This window comes from Salvia miltiorrhiza, chromosome 8 (assembly GCF_028751815.1).
Source record: "Salvia miltiorrhiza cultivar Shanhuang (shh) chromosome 8, IMPLAD_Smil_shh, whole genome shotgun sequence".
Taxonomy (NCBI): Eukaryota; Viridiplantae; Streptophyta; class Magnoliopsida; order Lamiales; family Lamiaceae; genus Salvia; species Salvia miltiorrhiza.
In genome coordinates, this window is record NC_080394.1 from 35,012,626 (window position 1) to 35,035,817 (window position 23,192).

Here is a 23,192-nt window from a genome sequence, read left to right on the forward strand (position 1 = left end):
TTTTTGGACTCAATTTGTGAAGTTTCGGATGAAGTGTAGTAAAGTACGTGAAGAGACGAGTCCATAGGCGCGAACGGGGCTCAAATCGGGCATCGGATGAGAAAGAACGAGCGTCGGGAAGTTCGCGGGTCGGAGCGCACGCGCTGGAGGTCTCGCGGTCCGGGCATGCGGCGGCATGCCACGGCCGCGCGACAGAGCAGAACTTGATGGAGGACCGCGCGGGCCAGGCGCGCGGCCGCGCGAGTTCACGCGGACTGGCCATGCGGCCGCGCGAGACGCCAAGTTTTCGCCCAATTTTTGGATTTTTAGCTTTATACGCGATTTTGGGGTATTTTTGAGTCTTACTTGATCTAGGGCATATAAATAATCCCCAAGAACTTATTCTCTGGACCTTTTTATCACTTTATATCATATTTTACTTTTCCTGAGAGCTGAGAGAGACGGAGAACAGAGCAAGAGCAAGACTGAAGATTCTCGATTTTACTACGGTTTTTCTTGTTGGATGTTTATTTGTTTTATTGAGAATTATATTCTAGTTTATATGTCTATGTGTGGCTAGAGTCCCTTTTTCCCAGGGTTTAGGGAGTAGACATGATTTGAATTTCTAACTGTTTGATTCAATTAATTGAGACTGTTATTCCTTTTTATGTTCTTGTTATAATTGTTTGCTTTATTGATTGGCCACCAATTTAGCATAATAATAGGTTTTAATTTGATATCGGGAGATGATAATTATTACCTAAACTAAGAACATAGAACACATATATTTAATTCTAAAGGGAATTGATATTTGTGAGGGCGTTAATCCTATGAGCTTTTAGGAGTTACATGTTAGAAGTGCGATTCGGGGACGGTAGCCTTACATGTAATCAACGGTTTGTATGCCACGGGAGTGGGTATGAACTAGCTTAGAGATTGCCTTAGGAATCGTCTTATTAATTGAATTGAATATGTTAGTTAGGAGAATCTGTTGAAACATTTGCCTTGGGAAATCTTCTCTTATTTGTTTCTCTGTTTCGCAGCTTGATTTGTTTTCTTTCCTGCTGTTTATTTATTTTGTTCTTTTCAACAACAACTCTTAATTTCGTTTGTCCAGATAGAGTAGAATAATTTAGGATATGAATTGATAATAATTAGTCTCTGTGGAATACGACCTTGCTTGCTACTGTACACAATTGCACCCGTACACTTGCGGCGTGTTATATAAAATAGCGAACAATACCATTGTGCCTTGGTACGCGGATTCCTGCAGCCCTAGGGTCGATTTTTGTTATCTATGGCAGCTTCCGTTCTACTTCCTTGAATTGGCCAACAATTGTCCACAAAGAAATCTTCAAATTCGTAGTTGAAGCAATCGTCCGGCAGAAGAACTTTGCTAGGGTTCTCAGTTGCATTTGAAATCCTGCAATAGATTGCTAGTTGGCGTGGATTTTTTGGTCTAATTTTTTTCTAATTTGTGTTATTGTCCATGTCAGGATTTCAAAACGGAGGAGGGGTGACGGATTTGTTATCTAGTGAAAAACACAAAACCGTCTTTTTCACACGCGCCAACACTTATCTCAGGCTTTTGTTATTATATATCATGGGTACCAAACACCTAGTTGAACCTTGATATATCTCTTATCTTGGCTTATCCGCCCTACCAAACACACCTTTAATTTGTTTGTTATATAATAATTTTTCAATTAAGAAAATGGACTATTGTATTGGAACATCTAAATAAAGAAATGTGACCCATTGAATTGAGACGGGAGATATATGAGATGAAACCTTTTCGTCTGCTATGTTAATTGTTATGTGTAGGACATCTTTTAATACTATAATACAAGAATTTTTCAAAAATGTAAGCGGAACAAAAAATGTAGGAAAAATAATGTACTCCCTTCGTTCCACTAATTTAATCCTCTTTCACTTTTCAGATATTAAGAACATGCATTTAATTTTCTTTTAAAAAAATATTAATTTTATGTTTTTATTTTTTATACCCTTATTTAGTTCACACATCATTTTCACATTTAAGTGAAAACATTAAATAAGGTTAGTTTAGTAAATAATATTTTTATTTAATATTAATTAAAAAAAGTGAACTATCTTTTTAGGACAGTCAAAATAAAATAAGGGACTAATTTAATGGGATGGAGGAGTATTATCTATAGTTTTTTTCTTGTGAAAAGAAAGTTTACAATATTTGTAAAAAAAAAAAAAATGATCGACACATTTGGCATGTTGTTCATTTTTTAAAAACAAAAATTGGAATATATTATGGAGAATCTGAAGGAACAATTCCCACATTGAAGCTGAAAAATCAGTAGTCGAAACAACAAACTCGTGCAATCGATTACCATAAGATATCTTTGTGACTGAATTTTGTTGCACACACCATATAATTTTTTTTTTTTTTGATGAAAAGACATCGTATATAAATAACGAAAAAAAAGGTGTACACAAAAACCTCGGGTATACCCAATTGGGGGACAGATGCCACAAAACTCCCAATCTCAAGTGAGATAGGCAGGGGCGAGGGGGTGGGGAGGGAAACCTTTAGAGAAGGTACCCCAAAAAACTATCAATTACATTGCCTTTACAAAGTTACAAAGGAGTACAAGTACTAGGCAAGTAAGTTTTAACAAATTACATATTTCAAAGGATCATGCTTGTAGTGGTCAATGATCATTTCTGTTTCGGAGTTTAGGCTTTCCTCCACTTCCTCTGGTGAAGCTAAATTTGCTACTCCACTTCCTCTGGTGAAGCGAAGATCCGAAAGAATCCTTACTCACATTCATATTATATTCGATTCGATGCATCCGATGATCATCATTCATTGACTCCTTACTACATTATCAAAAGCGCTCCACTCTAAAAAGATCATCTCCCATTCTTACTTTATCAGATCTTCCCTCCGGATTTCCATATCATCACAGATAGTCTAGTCTTAAGCAATGAATTTTATTATTACTCTACCAGATCAATTCTGAATATATTATATATAAGTAACAGCAACACTTCATCTTCTACCCCCTGAGCTCCCTCTCCCTGCATTGCAACCAAATAAATGGAGTTGCCACATTTCCTTGTTTATTCAGTAATCATATCATTACTTGCTTTGATCTTCTCCATCATTTCCAAAACATGCAGGCGCAACAGCTTACCGTTGCCCCCAGGCCCCCGGGGATGGCCCGTCTTCGGCCACATGTTCAATCTCGGCAGCTCCCCGCACAGCGCCATAGCCGACCTTCAGGAGCGCTACGGCCCTGTTGTGTGGCTGAAGCTCGGCTCCGTCAACACCATGGCGGTGCTCACTGCCGAGGCCGCTGCCGAGCTCTTCAAGAGCCACGACCTCTCCTTCGCCGACCGCTCCATCGTCGATACCATGACCGCGCACGGCTACCCCAACGGCTCCCTGGCACTGGCCCCTTACGGCCCCCGGTGGCGCGTGCTGCGGCGCCTCTGCACCGTCGAGATGTTCGTGCACAAACGGATCAACGAGACGGCGGGGATCAGGAGAAGGTGCGTCGACGACATGCTGTCCTGGATGGAGGAGGTCTCCGGTGGGGAAATTCGTGTTCCTGGCGGCGTTCAACACGCTGGGGAATCTGATGATGTCGAGGGATTTGGTGGACCCGGGGTCGGAGGCGGGGATGGAGTTCTACAACGCGATGAAGAGCGTGATGGAACTCGCCGGCAGGCCTAACGTGTCGGATCTGTTCCCGTGGCTTGGGTGGCTGGATTTGCAGGGGATGAAGAGGAAGGCGAATCGAGACATGGGGATAGCGTTCGGGATTGCTGCCGGATTCGTGAGGGATAGGATAAGATCCGGACGCCGCGATGAGAGAGATTTCCTGGACGTGCTGCTGGAATCTGGAGAGCTGCCGGAAACTGAGATCATCATTTTCATATTGGTGAGTGCACATCATCATTTTCATATATGTAATGCACATCATCATTTTCATATTGGCAGGAGATGTTTTTGGCGGGAACGGAGACCACTAGCAGCACCATCGAGTGGGCGATGACGGAGCTCCTCCGCAATCCGGGAACCATGTCCAAGGCCAAATCCGAGATTTCGGCCATCGCGGGGAAATTGGAGGAGAGCCACATCGACCATCTCCCTTACTTGCAGGCGGTGGTCAAAGAAACTCTCCGTCTGCATCCCCCGATTCCGTTCCTCATCCCGCGCCGCGCTGTCCGCGACCACACATTCATGGGCTACTCTGTGCCCAGGAACACGCAGGTTCTGGTGAACGTTTGGGCCATTGGTCGGGATCAACAATGCTGGGAAGATGCTCTGTGTTTTAAGCCCGAGAGGTTTTTAGGCACCAACACTGACTACAAGGGCCACCATTTCGAGTTCATCCCGTTTGGGGCCGGCCGCAGGATGTGCGCCGGCCTGCCTTTGGGCCACAGGATGCTGCATTTTATGCTTGCCTCGCTGCTTCACAACTTCCACTGGGAGCTGCCCAATCCTCTCGCCGCCGATGTGGACGAGAGGATGGGAATCACCGTGGGGAAACTCCATCCCTTGAGACCCATCGCAACAAAATGTGTCTAAAAACCTTGCAATCTACTACTGCTCATTTATTATGACTAGTAATAATGAAAAACGATGGATCAGCCTTTTCAACGGAATGTCAATTATGCATTTTACACAAAACAGATACAATTACAAATGTATATATATTGTATATGTAACTATACAATTACAAATAGAATGCAAGAACAAACTGTTCAACGAAGAAGCTCTAAATGCTACTTCTCAAGGCGCATAGATCTTCTATTGTATATGATCAATCATATCGTAGTGCATGTTATACCTTGGAAAGAAATACGCCCTCCTCCTCGAAGGCTCTCGGAAATTGATATCTTTCCCAAATCGAAAGAGGTAACTTAGCCCCATCAGGAGTTCCGTGATTGCTGCCTCCGTCTCTGCTTGGTTTGCAAAGTGAAGTGTCTGCACAAGTAGTATGTTTGACCCACAAACCACTCTCTCCCTTTCAAAATTCCTTTCGGATTGCCATCTTATCATATTTCGAGCAAGTGGAGACAGCCAATCCAATATCCCGGCAATTCCCGAGCTTAACTCTGCTGCCAAGGCAGCATCGTACTCAGATGAAGCCGGTGTTGTGGAAAATGCCTTCAGCTTTGCCCACAGAGAGCTTCTGATAGTCGAAGGCAACATATCATAGAGATCATCCCTTGCATCGAGACTGATCAAGTGAGGAGACGAAGCTAGCTTCTCCAACAATACGATCACATGGGCGTAGTGGAGAGCCAAAGCAGTATAACCGAGAGTTGATGGTGGAGCATTCAACAGACGGCGTTTGGAGAGAAAGAAAGACCTTTCACTAGATATTATGGTTAGACATTTGATGGGGATCGTTGTGCACGCCTCTTGTATCTCATTAGCATCTTTCTCGGACCCTGCATACGACCTGAACGAGCTGCCACAGGAATGTGTATAATAGGTCTCTAGAACAGGAGGCTCCATCCCACCTGTCATGCATCCTGTCAAGCCAACAGAAGCGAGCCCTCTACCTATCATCTGATGCTGCTTCCCACAGAGGATGGACGATGGAGACCGATCATAAAAGCTCGTACCCTTCATTTTATTCTTGCAAGCTCGTGAGGCCAAATTTGAAGATGTCCTCCTCATGCAACCTCCGGGCTCGTTCTCTGACGAATACTCAGATGTTTGCTCAAGGCCGGACATAGAATTACAACGACTACGGAGCCAATCACTTCCATCAGCATCATCACCAATCTGGTCACTCCCAAAAGCATACTTGATCCTCTCAATGATGGTGAAAAGAGATCTGAGAAGAAGTCGAACCACGTAGTCATACGTTCTCACCCAAGGAGACAACTCCTGCAAACTCTTCACCTCCTGCCGCTGCCATAGAACCTGGTGTCGCAACTCAATCAACTTCATCTTGCCCAAGTTGGCACCAGCTTGCATTCGCTTTAGACTCTGCTCGAGCTCCGCCAACTCCTCAAGCTCCGAGTGGAGCTTCTCAGTTGCAGCTACAAACTTCTCCATCTTCTTGACCTTCCTGTCCATCTTCTTCAGCCTATATTGCCATCCATGCCACTTGGGATCAATCGCGCTAGGATCATCAAATACGGTTTCAAGGTTATGGTAGGTCGAATCTTCACACTTCTTCCCCAGCATAGCCACCGATTTCCCCAAATCCATCAAATTATTAATAATCTCTGCAAGAGCAAGATCCATGAGGTAGTCGTCGTCTTCTGAAACAAGCTTGTGGATGCCAACTGAGTTGGCAATCTCTTCTTTCAGTCTAGAAATTTGTCTAACAGTGACAGACTGCCAGATCTTAACAACCTTCGACATCATCCTCGAGATTTCAAATGCCAAAATTCGAACTAGTCGTTTTTCAGGTTCCCCATAGATGCGCCTACTTGAACTCCTCAAAACTCCTAAATCAAAACTCAACTAGTTCAAATTAAGTTACACCAATGATAATAGCAACAATATAATCAGATCAACGGATAGCGTTTAACCACTTGGATTATGAAACTACACAGTATACCAACTTTCTATTAAAAACATTCATTTCAGCATTAATAATCACGAGAAATCCTAAATCAAAAAATCATTTCCTATTGTTTTAATCGAGCCGAAAGAAGCATATTTCTCTAAAACATATGAGAAACACCCTGTTCGACTCAAGTTCACGTAATGAACTATCAATATTACTATCACAATTGCAAAAAAGTAAAAACAAAAAACTCAAAACAAATATAGCATGTGAAACAATAAGTACTGGGCGTGAATTTGAATCTTACTCTGAACTAACATCTTCTCAGCTAATAAATAAGAGCAAATACTCCAGAGAATTTCCCCAACTACAGCCGAATTTACATCAACCGCAGCAACTTCCGCACGACGATCTCATCTAAATGAAAAGCAAGATTTTACATTTCCATCCAGACAAATGAGAGAGAGAGAGAGAGAGAGAGAATTGAGAAAATTCTGCAACTATATAGATAGATATAGTGCGTAACGAAGTAAAGCAGCAGAGGAGGGGGGGGGGTGTAGGTTAGCTAAATTACGAAGTGGTGCACCGCCGGCGTCAAATAGGTGCGATAATTGACAAATTCCACTACAAGGCGGGTACAAAACTAGAGTGCGCGATGTCAACGAGGTCAGACCAAGACTGTGCTTTTGGGGTCGCGGATATTTTGAAACGTGTCAGTTTAAGGTTTGCTTGTTTTTGTGTCGGGTTAGTTTGGTGGAATTAGGCCATTAATTTGGAATTTGTTTTGGGGTATACCGTATATGCTTCTTTCTACATAGTTATATACACTATTCCTATCTTATTAAATTTCAGCTTCGTAATTGGCTCACACAAAGCTATATTAAGAAAATTTACAAAACGGGATAATAACAATGTTAGTTTTGCCAAAAGTATCCATGTTGGTAAAAACTCGATGCCGCGTATTTTTCTTGTTAGGAAGACAATAATATCACCTGGCTTGACATGAAAAACAATTATCAAAATAAATAATGCCTATATAATTATATTGTTTAAGCTTATCTTCCACATGGTTAGGGAATGAATTCATTTTAATTAACAAAATATCGCGTCTTAATACGATCAATCAAGTTAATTATTTGAACATAGATTGCAACAATAATAAAATTATAATTAATAAACATTTATGAGAAGAAACCACAACCCTACACATGCTTTATTGAAATAAATGTAGCATATTATGAAGATGTTTGACTTAGGGGGCGTTTGGCTAAGCTTATTTTAAAGAGCTTATAAGCTCTTGGAGCTTATAAAATGTTTCAAGAGCTTATAAAATGTAATTTTTAAGAGCTTATAAGTTGTCAAAATGTTTGAATAATTGAACTTATAAGCTAGAGAGAGAATTTTTTTAGAGAGAGAAAATTGAAAAGAAATGAATTTAAATGATTAATGATGAAAATAATAAATTATAGTTGAAAAATATTTGTAAAATGATTGTTGCATATGAGATTATAAAAAAATAAGTTGGGGTAGAGGAACTTATTTTTTAAGGAGCTTATAAGCACTTGCAGCTTATTTTTGGAGCTTATAAGCTGTTTAGGAGCTTATTTTGCCAAACACTTTGAAAGAGCTTATAAGCTCCTAAACAGCTTATAAGCTGTTTTGAGGAGCTTATAAGTTCAGCCAAACACCCTCTAAGTTTATTTTAAAGAGCTTATAAGCTCTTTGAACTTATAAGATGTTTCAATAGTTTATAAGATGTAATTTCAATAGCTTATAAGATGTAGTTTCATAAGAGCTTTTAAATTGCCAAAATGTTTAATAATTGAACTTATAAATTAGAGAGAGAATTTTTTGTTAGAAAGAGGAAATCTTAGTTAAAGAGACAAAATCGAAGAGATGATATATGATAAAATTAGAAAATTATAATTGGGTTATTCTTTTAAAATGCGTGTTGCTTATAAGATAATTAAAAAATAAGTTAAGGTAGATAAACTTATTTTTTGGGAGCTTATAAGTTGTTAGATCTTATTTGTACAGTTTATAAACTTTTTAGGAGCTTATTTTGCTAAATACTTCAAAAAACACTTATAAGCTCTTAGACGCTCTTAGACAACTTATAAATTATTTTAAAAAACTTAGAAACTCAACCAAATACCCCTATATATCACTCTACTCATTCCTTCCAACAGTTGATCAAGAAAGGATAAGTTTGAAATGCGGCAAATGGCAATATAAACGTTTTATTAAAACCAAAAATTGTCATGTCATAATCTTCTTATGTATATGTTATTTATTGTATAGTACCGTATATCATTGCATTGAGGAAATAAAAATATACTATAATTAATATTAACAGCATTGAAGATAAAAATGTAGAATTCAGAGTCTTCCAAATTTGAATTGGTTTTACTTACTGATATAGAATTAACTTGTCCATTAATTCCACCATCAATTTGAATTAAAAAACTTATTAGGGGCCAAAACCGCCAGAGTTCTAGTAATACGTTACCATCAAATATAACAAAGCCAAAAACAGGAACCTTCGACGATCATTACGTGAATTGTTAATTTAATTAGGTCTCGACTTTACCTAAACTTCTCCTTACATAATATCACATCATGAAATATACAATTTTGTAGTTATGTTGTCGATTTACTGAAAAAGATTGTCATGCAATACATTCCAAAATTCCATTCAAATTAAACGAACCACCTGCAGGTTTAATCCAAGTCTACTATTCTAGAAAAGAAATAGAACTTATATTCCATTATTCCATTTGAAATCCGAAACATATCATCAAAAAACCTCTCTTTCATCTCATTTGGAGCTTAAGAGACCAGAATCAAGTTATGAGCATTATTTCATTCGGAGCTTGACAAATTACTTCTAACTTGTGAGCATTATATTATTTGAAGGCTGTTGGGTCCCTTTGTAATACTGAACTGGTGTATGGGGGGTAGGGGGGTTAATACACCAGTAGGCCATTGTTAGAAAATAATAAAACTTGAAACTCCTTTCCAAAATTGATGTGAATATCGAAACTGATACTAATGTGAGTTGACTGAAAAGATCAGTGTAAAGCGAGATCAGTTGAAAGGGGGCATAGACTGATACTGATATTGGTTCAGTAGGTTAACTTCAGTGCGAGGAACTAGTCGACACGCTGATAGTTCAAGTAGGGTTTCAGTCTATTAAGTTTAATGAAATCAGATGAGTGTTAGAAATCTTACTAACTATCCGAAGATTTGTTAGTTAGATTGATAACACTTTAAGCGGAAACGATTTTACGAAATAGCCTTTAGTGAAACACTTTGCAAGTTCTTAGGGTTTCTCTTTTTGCATTAACAGTTTCAGTAGATAGAAGTTTGTGCACAATTAAGAGCAAGTAGAAACAGAAAGCAATAAGAACACAAAGAGTTTTACGTAGTTCGGAAAAGAATTTCCTACGTCCACGGTCAGTCAATCACACTAACAAATCACTAGGCTTGTGCTTACGGGTGCACATCAAACCTTGCTTCTGAAACTCAAGTTTCAGAGTCAACACACTGGATTGGACTTCTCGCTCTTTCTTAACTCGCAGTGCTGAGATAACAAGCGTCTAGCTTGCGGTGGTTAAGAATCTCTGAGTTTAGAACGACGTCTCGAACTCTCTCTATCTCAAACACTCTTTTCACTCGTTGTAAAAAAGGTTTAACTCTCCAACTATTGATTACTGAGAACAGGCTCTCAAGTAATCAAAAACTAGGCTAAAGATGATGAATTTTTGCCTAGTAGTTTCTAAGAGAATTTTGGTATATCAGGTGAACTAATATTTGACAATGGATGATTCTCTTCTTCGATTCAAAGATTTGGCTAAGTGTAAGCTGAGTCTTTAGTTCGGCAGGGCTTCAGTGTATGTTCTTGAATCGGTGAGTTCGAAGGTTGAATCTTGAGCTCTATTTATAGGCAAATTGAGATAATAGATTCGTTGGAGGGGATCCTTCGATCTTATCTGTCGTTTGACTTGTCAATTTAAATTCTGCTCTAGTCTTCGTCCTCTATCTCCGTTACACCGAAAGAGGCATGACCTTTCTGGGAGATGGTGTTACAGTGCATGGTAACACGGAAAGGGAAACTCTGTAGGTTGAAGGATGATTCACCATATCCTTGCATTAAATGCACTGTCCTTTTGACCATAAATTAACAATGTGCTATCCAATTAATCTTATAAAATGTTATATGTTATTATACGTACATAGTTCTTTTGACCATAAATTTAGTTTATCATTTAATTAAAATAAAGTCATATAAAAAATCGATATGAGAGATTCCAATTGATGAAGTCTCATAAAATAAATTAAAATTTTGATGGAAAATATAACTATTTATCTGGTTATCTAATAAATTAATTAGCCAAATTAAATTTAAGGTGCAAAACATATATAGGATGAGATACTATACATCTATCAATTATATAAAATAATACATATTGAAGGCACCCTATTAACTCTCAATCCTAGCTGGCATCTCTTACATTCATCATTTTTAGCTATCTTAAATTATTTAACCCACGATGAATTTATAATCTAAATAAGAGGCTCAATCTTCATGCATACATTAGCTAATCTATCATTGCCACATTGACATTCTATTAATTTTAATAATGAAAAAATCTAGATAAAGAAATACTTATAATATGTATTTCAAGTAAATAGTTTTCCACATATTTTAATTAATTGTATAAAAGAATACATATTGAAGACACCATATTAACTCTCAATCCTAGGTGGCATTTCTTACATTAATCATTTTTAGCTATCTTAAATCATTTATCCTACATTGAATTTATACTAAATTTCATCAATTCATAATTCAAATAAATTAAAAGTCTCAATCTTCATGCATACATTAGCTAATCTATTGTTCCCACATTGATATTCTATTAAATTTAATCGTGGAAAAATCTAGATGAAGAAATACTTATAATATGTATTTCAAATAAATAGTTTTTCACATTTTTTAATAATCGCAATAATTTTTTAGATTAAAAATGTATATTAAACTTCATAATTAAAAATCTATAAAAGTTATAATTAGATTTCAATATTTACAAACCTAAATAAAAGTATTGATGTTTTTAAAATAAATAGGTTCTTCAATTTGGTCATATAAAATAAATAAAATGATACTTAGATGTATTTTAAGTAAATAGGTTATTCAATTTAATTTGGCCATATAAAATAAAGAAAATGATACTAAGATATATACGAAATAATAAATTCTTCCATATAATTTTGGTTACTTTGAAATACTCATTCTCACATTGATCTCATAATAATGTAAATAAAAGGTTTACTCTCAATTCATACATTAGATCATCATCATTATCACATTAATATTCTATTGAACTTTATTAGGGGAAGATCTAGATAACGAAATACTTATATTATGTATTTCGAATACATTGTTTTCACATTTCTTTTTAATTGTAATAACTTTCCACATTAAATTTATATTAAACTTCCCAATTCAAAATCTATAAAAAAAATTGTTATTAAATTTCAGCATTTGCAAACCTAAAATTATAGATGTTTTTTTAAAAATAAATAAGTTCTTTAATTGAATTTGATCATATAAATTAATTAAATAAAATGATACTAAGATATATATGAAATAAATAGGTTCTTCAATTTAATTTGGTCATGAAAAATCATTTCAAATAAATTATGATTCTCGAATTGATCTAATACATTCTCATATCGAATCTATATTAAAATTCACAATTCGGAATTTAAATAAAACGATTATTAAACTTTACCATTTAGAAATCTAAATAAAAAGATACTTATTCTTCGAAAAAATAAAATAAAAAGATATTTAAATGTATTTGAAATTTTATTGAGATTATTAACCAATTATTGTTTTAAATTTTATTTGATTATATACATATTTTATAAATTTAAACAAATTCTAGAAATTAGTGGGTATTATTATTTTGACGGTTTACACGCTAGTAATTATTTATATAGACTTTATTCAAGGTGAAGTATGATTAGAAAGCAATGTGGAATAGGAGTTGTGAGGAAAATAAGAATGAAGAGAAAAGTAAGAATTAAGGGGAATTGAGAAAAATATAAATGAAGAAATTCTAGGTATGCCACCTAAGAAAGAGAAAATAAAATCAAAGACCTTCTCAATTAGGACAAGAAGGACGTGTTGATTCTCCTAAAGGTGTTCTCAAATAGGAATCACTAGTAGGCAATTTCATTGATAGGACGACCATTCACTAGTAGGTCATTCGGTAGGCCGGCCGGTTTGTTAACCTTTACTTGTGAGAGGGAATTGGCTTTTCTTTGTCTTTGCGCAAACTGCCCTTTGTCTAAAGATGTGGTGCCACGAGATATTCGATTTGAGAGTACATGGCATGCAAGCTGAGAACTATCTGGTGCGAAAGTAATCATGAATGCTTGGTTGAGTATTCTATCGCGCATAGTCTCCAAATTTACTATATAAAAGATTTAATTAAATTATTTTACTAGTAAGTTCTTAATTCTAAATAAAATAGAGGGCAGGTCTTCTTTCACAAATTTCCCCCTGAATTGCAGTAAACCTTAGCTCCCTACTTTCTAGTTGATCGCCGCCTCTCTCTCGTTGTCTCACTGCTTCTATCTCTGTTCAATCGCCCTCATCGTCAACCTCTACACCGTCGTCTTCGTCATCAGCCTTCCCTCCTCTTTCGTTGGTAAGCTTTTTGCTCTCTCTCTCTCTCTCTGAATTGTTTAATGGCTTGTTAGGGACCTAGTTTTTCTTTCTTCAAGTTTTAGCTAAGGGGAACCTAACAGTCAAGCTAACTCAGAATCGAAGGAATATCATAAGATTATAAATTGGCCAGCTAAGCAATCCTTATAAATTCAATTGCTAGCATGAAGAAGAAATCAATTGATTACAAGCTAGCTGGTGGAGAAGATTAGCTAAGGCTACTTGAGTAAAGAATAATTAGCTACGAAGAATCAGTCAAGGATGCTTCAGGTTGCCAATGCTGAACGTGTTGTGGAGAAACTTGAACGTCATAATCCTTGCCAAATTTGTCTCACTTCTCAGCAAATTCTTCAATTTCCACAAGGTTACCTTCTGTCTTATTTACGATTTTTAGATAAAAAAAAATTGTGTTAAAAGTTCAACACAATACATTGTTTGCGTGCTTATCTAAATTAAGGAGGACATAACTATTATAAGCTAGCCTAAGTCTCATCTTAGTTAAGACCAGCGTACACTTGCTCGAGATTCAAGAATTACATAAATAATATTCACTCGTTCCCGTAAGAAAGTACCACTATTTTCATTTTCGTCCATCTCATAAAAGCTAGCCTAGCTAAGTCATATCTTAGTTAAAACTAGCATACACTCGCTTGAGAACTATATAAATAATACTCACTCATTCTCATAAGGAAGTATCAATTTTTCCATTTTCGTTTGTCCCATAAAAAAGTATCACTTCCATTTTAAAACATGACTAAACACATTATCTACCACACAATATCACATTTTTTAAAAGGAAAATGCTAAATACACATAATATGTGCGTACATAATTGGATATTTTTGTCATTTTTCAATATTTCCAAATATTGAGTAATTAATTCATTTTAATTGAAGTTTACATTTTACATAGTTACCCTTTACAGTAATTAAGGAAATAATATTGAGTTTATACTCTTTCCTTAGTATTAAAAGATTTTATTTCTATAAATTAATATACTAACTAACATTGATTATAAAATTATATGTATTATAATATAGTAATCTTCATCTTATCTATCCATTCAACTAATTATGGATTATATGCACTGCAATATATACGCATTACTCATTCAACCTATGTGATTTATTATTGTTTATGTGATTTATTATTTTCTCATCTTGTTTTATGTAGTTTATTATTTTTGTTATTAATTTAATTATTTTGTTTTCACTGTTATTAAAATCCCAAAATAATTTATTGTAACATTTATTTTTAATTTAGTTTATGATATGCTTAAATTTACTCATTCAATTATATGTGTACAAGTTATTGTCAATATGATACCTAATCATTGATTAGATTTGTGATAATAATGGCTTACATTTACTATATCAATTGATTAATAGACCAAATCAATTGATTAAATTATAAAATTATAATATATACATTACAAGAAATTATAAATATTGAATTTAAAATATAATATAAAGAAATGAATATAATTGTGAGAATAATGCCGTATGTTGAGCACATCGATCAATTACTTCTTACAAATATGTTATAGTACTTTATACTATAAGAAATTAGTGAAATTGAAATAAAACAATTAGAAAATACAAATGAATGGCTAAAATTGTTATAATAATATCCCACAGTGAGCATATCGATTGATTACTCCGCAAAATTATACTATATGACATTACTTTAGTATCAAAATAAAAAAGATTTATTATAATTGTGAGTTGGTCGCATTCTTTGATTATTTTAATATTATAGTCTATTACAAAAAATATAATGAAATTAAAATAAAAGTTAGAAAAATATGAATAAATGACTACAATTATAGTAATTCAAAGTATGATTTAATCCATCAATCCGGTCAACTTATGATATTTTTCTCAAAATTATATAGTAATTCATTTCTATTTCTAATGTAATAATAATAATTAAAGAATATAGCCAGTCTATGAGTTATAGTATCTAATTATATTTTAATGGTAAATCACTCATCGAGCCAAATACTACCTTGTTCAAACTTGACTAGTTTAACTAACGAACTTCATACTAACAAGTTAGAACAAGCTTTTATCGAACCAAACTTTGAATAACTTACAAGTAGCTTAATTCATTTACAGTCCTATACTAACACTATAGAGAGTCTCGTAATGATACGTGTTGTTTTTAAATTCATAGCATACTTATCTTTCAAATAACCGAATATCAATATGCATAGATATAGAATTAAGAAGAGTGACACGCATTGTTCGATTATATATAGTAAAAAAAATAAAAAAAAAATAAATTGAAATTTAATAGTAGAAAATTAATTTGAACAAATACATCTATGCAATTTAAGTTCTGAAAAAATAAAAAATATTTTATAAAATAATTTGAAGACAATTTAAAATAAAAAATATAAATAAAAAACACTTAGAAAAATTAAATCAATCAATCAATCTTATATTATAGTTATATTTAATCATGTATTATTCTAATCCTTTGTCACCTCGCCGAATAGTGACATACACAACATATTGTTGAATACTGCTGAAATAAAATTTTATTGCCAAAAGAAGAAACGAAAAAGACCTTTGAGAGCACAGGCGCAAATAAAGGAGGGAGCCGGGCCTCGTTAAAACCTTCTTAGGGAAAACCTGAGGGGGAGAAACCTTAAGAAGGAAAAAAAGAGTACCCGTAGTGACAACACGAAAAAAAACAAGCAAACGAGGGTGAAGTTGAGGCTTCTTCTCGGAGGCTCCGCCCTAACCATCGCCCCTAAGAAACCCCGGCTCAAAAAACGAACCAAGAAAAGAAACGAGAGCGGAGTTGAATACAATCAATCTTATATAGTCAAAATAAGTATAATAATAAATTAAAAAATACATATATATATATATATATATTACAATAATTCTGAAAATAACGTCATATAGATTGACTACATTCTTTGATAAATATCATAAAATTATAAATTATTATTTAAAATTTAGAAGAAACAAACAATGAAATTGAAATAATAAATTTTAAAGGGAAATTGTGAGTAATTAAATAAAAAAATATAAAATTAGAAGAAATAGCTAAAAATGATTAGAATAATATAATACATTATTTACATTCTTTGATTATTTCATAGAAGTACAAGTTAATGAAAACATCATAATAATTGTAAAACTAAAATAAAAATTAAAAAATATAAATGAATGACTATAATTGTGAGAATAATGTCATACGTTGAGCACATCGATACCGATTAAAAATATACTATAGGACAACATATCATAATAATTAGGGAACTCTAAATAAAAAAAAGTTAAAACATAAAAAGAAATTAATGTCATACGCTGCACATCGATCAATTACTAAATGAAATTATGCAATAGGACATTATATTGTAATACATTAGTGAACTTGAATAATATATATATATATATATATATATATATACATTAGGAGTATAAAATAGTAAAGAATAGCCAAAATGTTTAGAATAATATCATAAGTTAACTACATTTTTTGATTATTTCATAGAAATACTGGTTAATGAATAAACCATAACAAATTAGTGAAATTGAAATAAAACTTATAAAACATAAATGCATGACTATAATTGTAGGAATAATGTACGTTGAGCACATCGATTAATATCTTAAGAAAAATATATTATATTATAATAATTTAGCAAACTCGAAATAAAAAATAAAAAAATGACCATAATTATGATAATAATATCATACGTTGAGAACATCGATTAGTTATTCAATTAAATTATATTATAAATAAATTTAACGAACTCAAAATTAAAAAAAAATTGCTATGATTGTGAAAATAAAAAGATAAAAATATCGAAAAGAAAAAATAAAAAGATCACTAAAGTATCTATCACTAATTGAATACCCTTGAAAAATAAAAATATCGAAAATAATTGCTATGATTGTGAATATGTGATTAGTGGCTATGTCCATAATTATTGAAGTAAAAAAAGGAAATAAAATCTTTAGAACTTTCCAAAATAAATTAAGGGTAGTTTAGTAATGATAATAATTTAAATTAGGTAATAAATTTTCAAGGGTATTATGTGCGCACATATTATGTGTGTTTAGCAGTACTCTTTTTAAAAATTAGTGGTTTTTTACTCCACTCAATATATTTCTTAAAATCAAATTAGTGGTTCTTTTCTCCACTCAACATATTTCTTAAAACTCGTATTATTCTCTAAGTGATATTCTCTTAGGAGACGGAGGGAGTACAAGTTATTAATTATTTTAACCAATCCCTTATAATCCTTATAAAATAATGACTATAAATTTTTTTTTAATAGCGGCCCGGAAAAATATCATAGAAACTTCAAAATCTGCAGCGCTGAACAATCTTTCCTTCTTCATTAACAACTAGTAAATTCATTTGTGCGATGCACGATGAATATCGAAATTAATTGACATATTTAAATAAATAAATATTAATATTAAATAGAACCAAAATGTAAATAAATGCAAAATATATTTCAATAAATAAATAAAAATTTCATATACTTAACATAAACAAAAAGTTGTAAAAGTAATAGAGAGAGTATATTTTAAATTTTGAAATTTTCATAATTTATTTGTTTTAATTTCATTTTTGAAGATTTTTATAACATACTATTAAAGATCTTTTCAAGAACTTAAATTCAAGATGAATATTAAATATTTTATATGAATCAAATCTAACGATATTTAGAAAAATATTAATAAAAGAGAAGAGAGAAAAATTATAGAGAAGGGAGAAAAAAAATTGGTGGAAGAAAAGAGATGAAAATAAAAAGGAGAAAAGAAATGGAGGGAAAACTCATCTTTTATATATTATGGGTTATTGCCATAAAATTCATCAAGTTTGAAAATTTTCTGGTTTATATCATGACTTTTTACTTTTGCCAAAAAATACACGAATTTAGTATTGATTCTTAAATATCTCATACATTGCTATTTCGCCCAAATTCAATTTTAGGTGGCAGCCGGAATTGCCAGTGTGTAATAAACGGCCGATGATAAAATGACATCACTTTGTTCTGCATTATACGATGTCGTTTGGTTATATTAAGTTGGGAAATTTGAATTGGGCATAAAATTAGGGTAAGCTACTCTTCTTCTTTGCTAAAGAAGCAGAACACGTAGAGAAGAAGGAGTTCTGCAAATGTTGGGCTTTGGCTTGCTACAACAACAAGATTTAGGAAGCATAAGTTGGGCAATCTTTAATTGGGCATAAAAGTAGGGTAAATATCTCACTTTCATCGTTAAAGAAGAAGAACGCTAAAGAGAGGTTGGGGCTTTGGCTCGCTACAACAACAACATTGATGGGTGATTATTTTCTCGTTCGTCATCGAGCGCGAGGAATATAACAGAACCTACTCGATTTTTCTATTACAACATTGCTGCGGTGATTATTTTCTGTTGTTAGCCTCTCTTGTTCTTATTTTCAGTGATTGAGTTTGCTTATGATTTTGATTTTTCGCTTGTGCTTCAGTTGGGGGATGACTGTGGATTTTGGGAATGGAAGGATCAAGACGAGTTTTTTCTAAGGATTAGGAACGAAAGGGACAATGCAAAGATGCAAATTTACAGTCGAGCTGTTGTTATGAATTTCCCAAGTGAAGAAGCCCATAAAGAAGATGAAGACTTGAAGTTGTTGAAAAAATCAGTTGTTGAAAAAATCAATTTCCAGTCCAGTTGTAAATTTCGTCCTTTTGTGTTTTGATTAGGGCTTTTGTTTAGTTATTATCTTTTGTTTGTTTATTTTAATCGATGACCACATAAATTGAAAAGGTGCTTTGTTTTGTTTAAGTTAATCGATGACACCATAAAGAATTTTCAATTTTTTACTCAATTAATTAAATCTCATATAAATTAAATGCCACGTCTGTGCCACATAAGTCACGTAAATGACACATAAGTTTTGATTTCGCCGGAATTACTCATCGTGGGATATTTAAGAATCAATACTAAATTCATGTATTTTTTGGCAAAAATAAAAAGTCATGATATAAACCAGAAAATTTGCAAACTTGATGAATTTTATGGCAATAACCCCTATATATTATATAGATTATATAGATTTGTGGAAGAACTACTATATTGTCAGTCTACGAAATTGAAATTTTACTTCTTTGAATCTTTTTGATTTTTAGTTTTTTTTGTAAATTTCCTTCTTTGATTTTATTGCTCACTTCCGTGAGATTTAGATGCTAAAATCTTAGCAATTTACCAAAATACTTACAAGAGCTTTTTTTACGTTAATTTGAAGGTCTTTTCTAATTACTTGGATAATAATTTTGATTTTTGCATCATCAGCTGTGAAAAATTTGAAATCTTAAGCATTCGTCTGCTATGCTCCTTTCGCCTATATAGAGCAATGATGCTAGTTCGTTCAATTTTATTTATTTATATTGATTGATTTACCTCGGAGACAATAAGATTCTCTACCCTCTACTAATGTAATCTTTTAATTTCAAAACCAGGCTGAACATTTTTGTCTTATGTCCAAGGACAAGCACCAAAAACACTAATGAAAAACGCCACCTTTGCGACACTAAACCGTTGGGCTCGGGTCAGCCACCGCTTCGGATCCATAATTCCCGTAGGCAGACATTATTTATTTGAAGAGGGGAAATTGCTGTGGGTAAGTGATTGTTGTTTGTTGCCGGAGAAGGACAAATTGTTCACAATTGCAGCCAGGTTTTCAAATTTTTGAGTTATTGCAAACAAGAGGCTATATGGTAATATAGTAATATTTTTAAATAAAGGATCATTGGAGTAAAATAGAGATTATGAATATAATTATTGTTACAATCTAATCTTATTTTTTAAAAATAATTGTGTTGGCTGAAACGAAGTTGTATAATAATTTTATTTTATATTCGAAAATTTAATATCTCGATTGGTATTTAGATCTCGAGCATCTCATCTCTTGCAAGATATTTTGGTTAATGGTTAGTACTATAAATTAAGTTAGCAATAACAAGTACTAGAAACTAGTATTTGGGTCTAGGTGGCCAACGGAAACGGATACGAGCCTCCGGGAACATTCTAGCACAATCAACTCACTACTACACTAATTTGCCCATTCCTTATACATAAAAAAAATAAAAAATTGCTGATTCCTTTTTCCAGCACCTTCTAAATTCTGGCTCCCAAAATTATAAATACGCGATTTCACCTCCCATAAACCACTCATTATCAGCAACAAGCATTCCAAACCTCGTGTTCCAAAACTAATAAAATCGTTGCTTGATTCACAGAAAATGAAGGCGGTGGTGGACAAGAAGCACGACAAAGTGGTGATCGCGGCGGAGTGCGGCGCGGACGAAGGGCGGAGGCACGTGGAGAAGGTGGAGCTGCGGACCCACGACGCGGAGACGGTGAAGCACGTGGAGAGGAAGATGGCCGACAAGGGCGTGGGCCGGCTCGACCGCCACCCGGCCGACGGGCTGCCGCTGAAGCACCAGCCCAAGAAAGGCCACGGCGGCAAGTACACGTGGGAGGGCCCGCACAAAGAGTTCGAGGCCGAGGCCGAGGCCGCCGTAGACGACAAGGATCCCAACTACATTGAGGATGATGGGATGGTGGTGGGAGAGGTGGAGACGCCTAAGGTGGCGCCGGAAGGGGTGGCCCGTTTGGAAGTTGATCCATCGCTTCAAACATAGCTAGATTAACGCTCCGGATTTTTGGAGCCAAGCGTCGTTGTGTTGTATTGATTTTTTTTTTTTTTTTTTTTTTGGGAGTTGGGGAGGGGGAGCAGTGGGGTTTGAACTCGGTACCTTATTATTTATACATAGAAGGTCGCACCGCTTAGGTGTCCCTTTGGGGACTTGTGATGTATTGTGTTATTAACCGGTTTTTCATTTGTGTTTGAATTTTGTGTACTATGTTGACTGTGAAATTGGAAGACGGTAGCAATTTGTTGTAATGATTAATTGTTGTTTTCGAACTACCTCGACTTTAATCGACGAATTAGTATACATTTCGTGCGATGCACCAGTCATAATATATTTATTTATTTTTAAAATTTGAATTATATAAAATTATTAAAATATTACTCCCTCCGTCCGCCAAAAGTATTCTACTTTGGCCGGGTACGGAGTTTAATAAAATGTGTGATGATGTTGATATAGTGGAGAAATGACCCCACCATTTTATGAGATGTGTGGTTGAGATTGAATTTAGGGTGGTTTTTTTTGTAAATAAAGAGTGTTTGTAAGGATAAAATATAAAGATGGATGGTGGGACCATGGCTTAAAAGGGAAAGTGGAATACTTTTTGCGGACGCCAAATATAGTAATTGTGGAATACTTTTGGCGGACGGATGGAGTATTATTTATTAGATAAAATTGATAACAAAAACATATGTTAATTTAAATTATAGTATTTGATTAAAATAGTATTTAATAATAATATTATCAACTTAATAATAATAATATTAAATTTTAATGAGTATTGTATAATAATACTAACAATAAAATACATTATAGAATAAATAGCAAATAATTTAAGTCAATCTTATCTTGAGCAAATAACACTAAATCATTAATATAAAAAAAAATTAATAGTGGTCATTTAATACTCCTTCCGTCCCATGAAGCTTGAGCAAATTTTTTTCGACACGAGTTTTAAGTGTTGTATGTAAAAAATGTGAAAATATGAATAAAGTGAAAAAATTTTATCATATAAGGAAAGTGCTCAAGTTTCACGGGACAACCTGAAAAATAAATAATGTTCAAGCTTCACGGGATAGAGGGAGTATAACAATTTTGGGCAGTTAAAAGTCCAAATTATATCATTATTAAAAGTTCATATTTAAATAGTCTAAAATTAATTAAAAATTATAAAAAATACGAATAATATATAAAAAAAATACAACAAAAAATATGTTTATATAAATAAATAAATAATACATATAATTATATAAATTTATATAATATTTTAAATTCTAATTATAGGATATATAACTAATTTATGTATATAAATTCATATTAAAATTAATACAATTTTTCTTCTTCTTAATTGCATTAAAATTAAAATTATTATAATTTTAAAATATTTAAATTTAAATAATTATAATTAAGCAATCATGTACTACCTGCGTCCATCATGTAACACTTTTGGTGGACATGGGTTTTAAGAAAATAGTTGGTAGATGTGAATAAAATAGAAATGAGTGATTTTGGTTTAAATGAGTGATTGTGGTTGAATTGAGATATATAGTGGAGTCATGTCCCAAAAAGAAAAATGCTACACTCTTTATGACGCTCAATCGGGTGTAATTGTACTACACTCTTGGTGGACAGAGGTAGTAATTTTTTTTATTGAAAAAAATGACATCTGCTAATTTTTTTCACCAACAAACGACAAAAAAGAAAAAGAAAAAAAGAGTGAATAAGTGAGAGAAAACAAAAATTAATTTCGACACTTTAAATGATAATAACTTATTTATTTGAAATTCATTTTCTATAATATCTAAATCAAGTTACAAATCTTTACGTAATCTTTAATTTAACATTTATATTAATTATTTTTTTTCATGAATCAAAATAATAATTTTTTGAAAAGAATTAAAATAGAATAAAAAGAAAGAAAAAATTTGGTGGGAAGAATTGAAGAGCGACAAAAATTGAAAGAAAAAAACTCTTCTTTTATATTATATATAGATTTCAAGCTGATGTAATTTCGGGTGATTATTCGTAAATTCTTTTTTATTTATTAGCAAACATATTGTGCGCGCACATTTAACAAATGTCATCTTATGTGATGAACATTTAATATATTGATATTATTATATATGTAGTTAGAATGTGTAACTAATATTAAAACATACTATTTTATATTTATAGTCCTATACATCTACATTTTTAATAAATTAATAATTTTATTTAAATAAATCTAAAAGAACAAAAATACATAGGCTAGTTTGTGGAACTAATTATAGAGATAGAGAAAGGACTACCCAAC

The 23,192-nt window shown here is 33.3% G+C and overlaps 3 protein-coding genes and 1 long non-coding RNA gene across 6 annotated transcripts; 3 read left to right on the forward strand and 1 right to left on the reverse strand.

Moving 5' to 3' along the window:
- The first annotated feature begins 2,538 nt into the window (after positions 1-2,538).
- On the forward strand, positions 2,539-4,621 carry LOC130997914 (cytochrome P450 76A2-like). Its single transcript, XM_057923344.1, is given in 3 exon segments — positions 2,539-3,540; positions 3,542-3,899; positions 3,959-4,621. Coding segments are annotated over 3 exon segments (1,437 nt in total). The 5' UTR covers positions 2,539-3,052; the 3' UTR covers positions 4,550-4,621.
- Positions 4,615-7,189, reverse strand: LOC130997912 (protein PSK SIMULATOR 1-like). Of its 3 annotated transcripts, XM_057923342.1 has the most exons (3): positions 7,069-7,189; positions 6,802-6,911; positions 4,615-6,432 (listed from the first exon to the last, which is right to left on the reverse strand). In XM_057923342.1, exons 2-3 carry the CDS (start codon positions 6,812-6,814, stop codon positions 4,772-4,774), a joined length of 1,674 nt encoding a protein of 557 aa, XP_057779325.1. In that variant the 5' UTR covers positions 6,815-6,911; positions 7,069-7,189; the 3' UTR covers positions 4,615-4,771. The 3 variants fall into 3 exon arrangements, with proteins under 3 accessions (XP_057779325.1, XP_057779324.1, XP_057779326.1); XM_057923341.1 differs by having other exon boundaries at positions 6,802-7,155; XM_057923343.1 differs by lacking the exon at positions 7,069-7,189 and having other exon boundaries at positions 4,615-6,448; positions 6,802-7,040.
- An 11,021-nt stretch (positions 7,190-18,210) lies between these two features.
- LOC130997916 (uncharacterized) lies at positions 18,211-19,062 on the forward strand. The gene is made up of 2 exons (XR_009093252.1): positions 18,211-18,627; positions 18,715-19,062. It is a non-coding gene; the product is annotated as an uncharacterized LOC130997916 (long non-coding RNA).
- A 1,165-nt stretch (positions 19,063-20,227) lies between these two features.
- LOC130997915 (uncharacterized) lies at positions 20,228-21,151 on the forward strand. Its single transcript, XM_057923346.1, has one exon. It carries the CDS (start codon positions 20,489-20,491, stop codon positions 20,888-20,890), a length of 402 nt encoding a protein of 133 aa, XP_057779329.1. The 5' UTR covers positions 20,228-20,488; the 3' UTR covers positions 20,891-21,151.
- Positions 21,152-23,192: the final 2,041 nt, after the last annotated feature.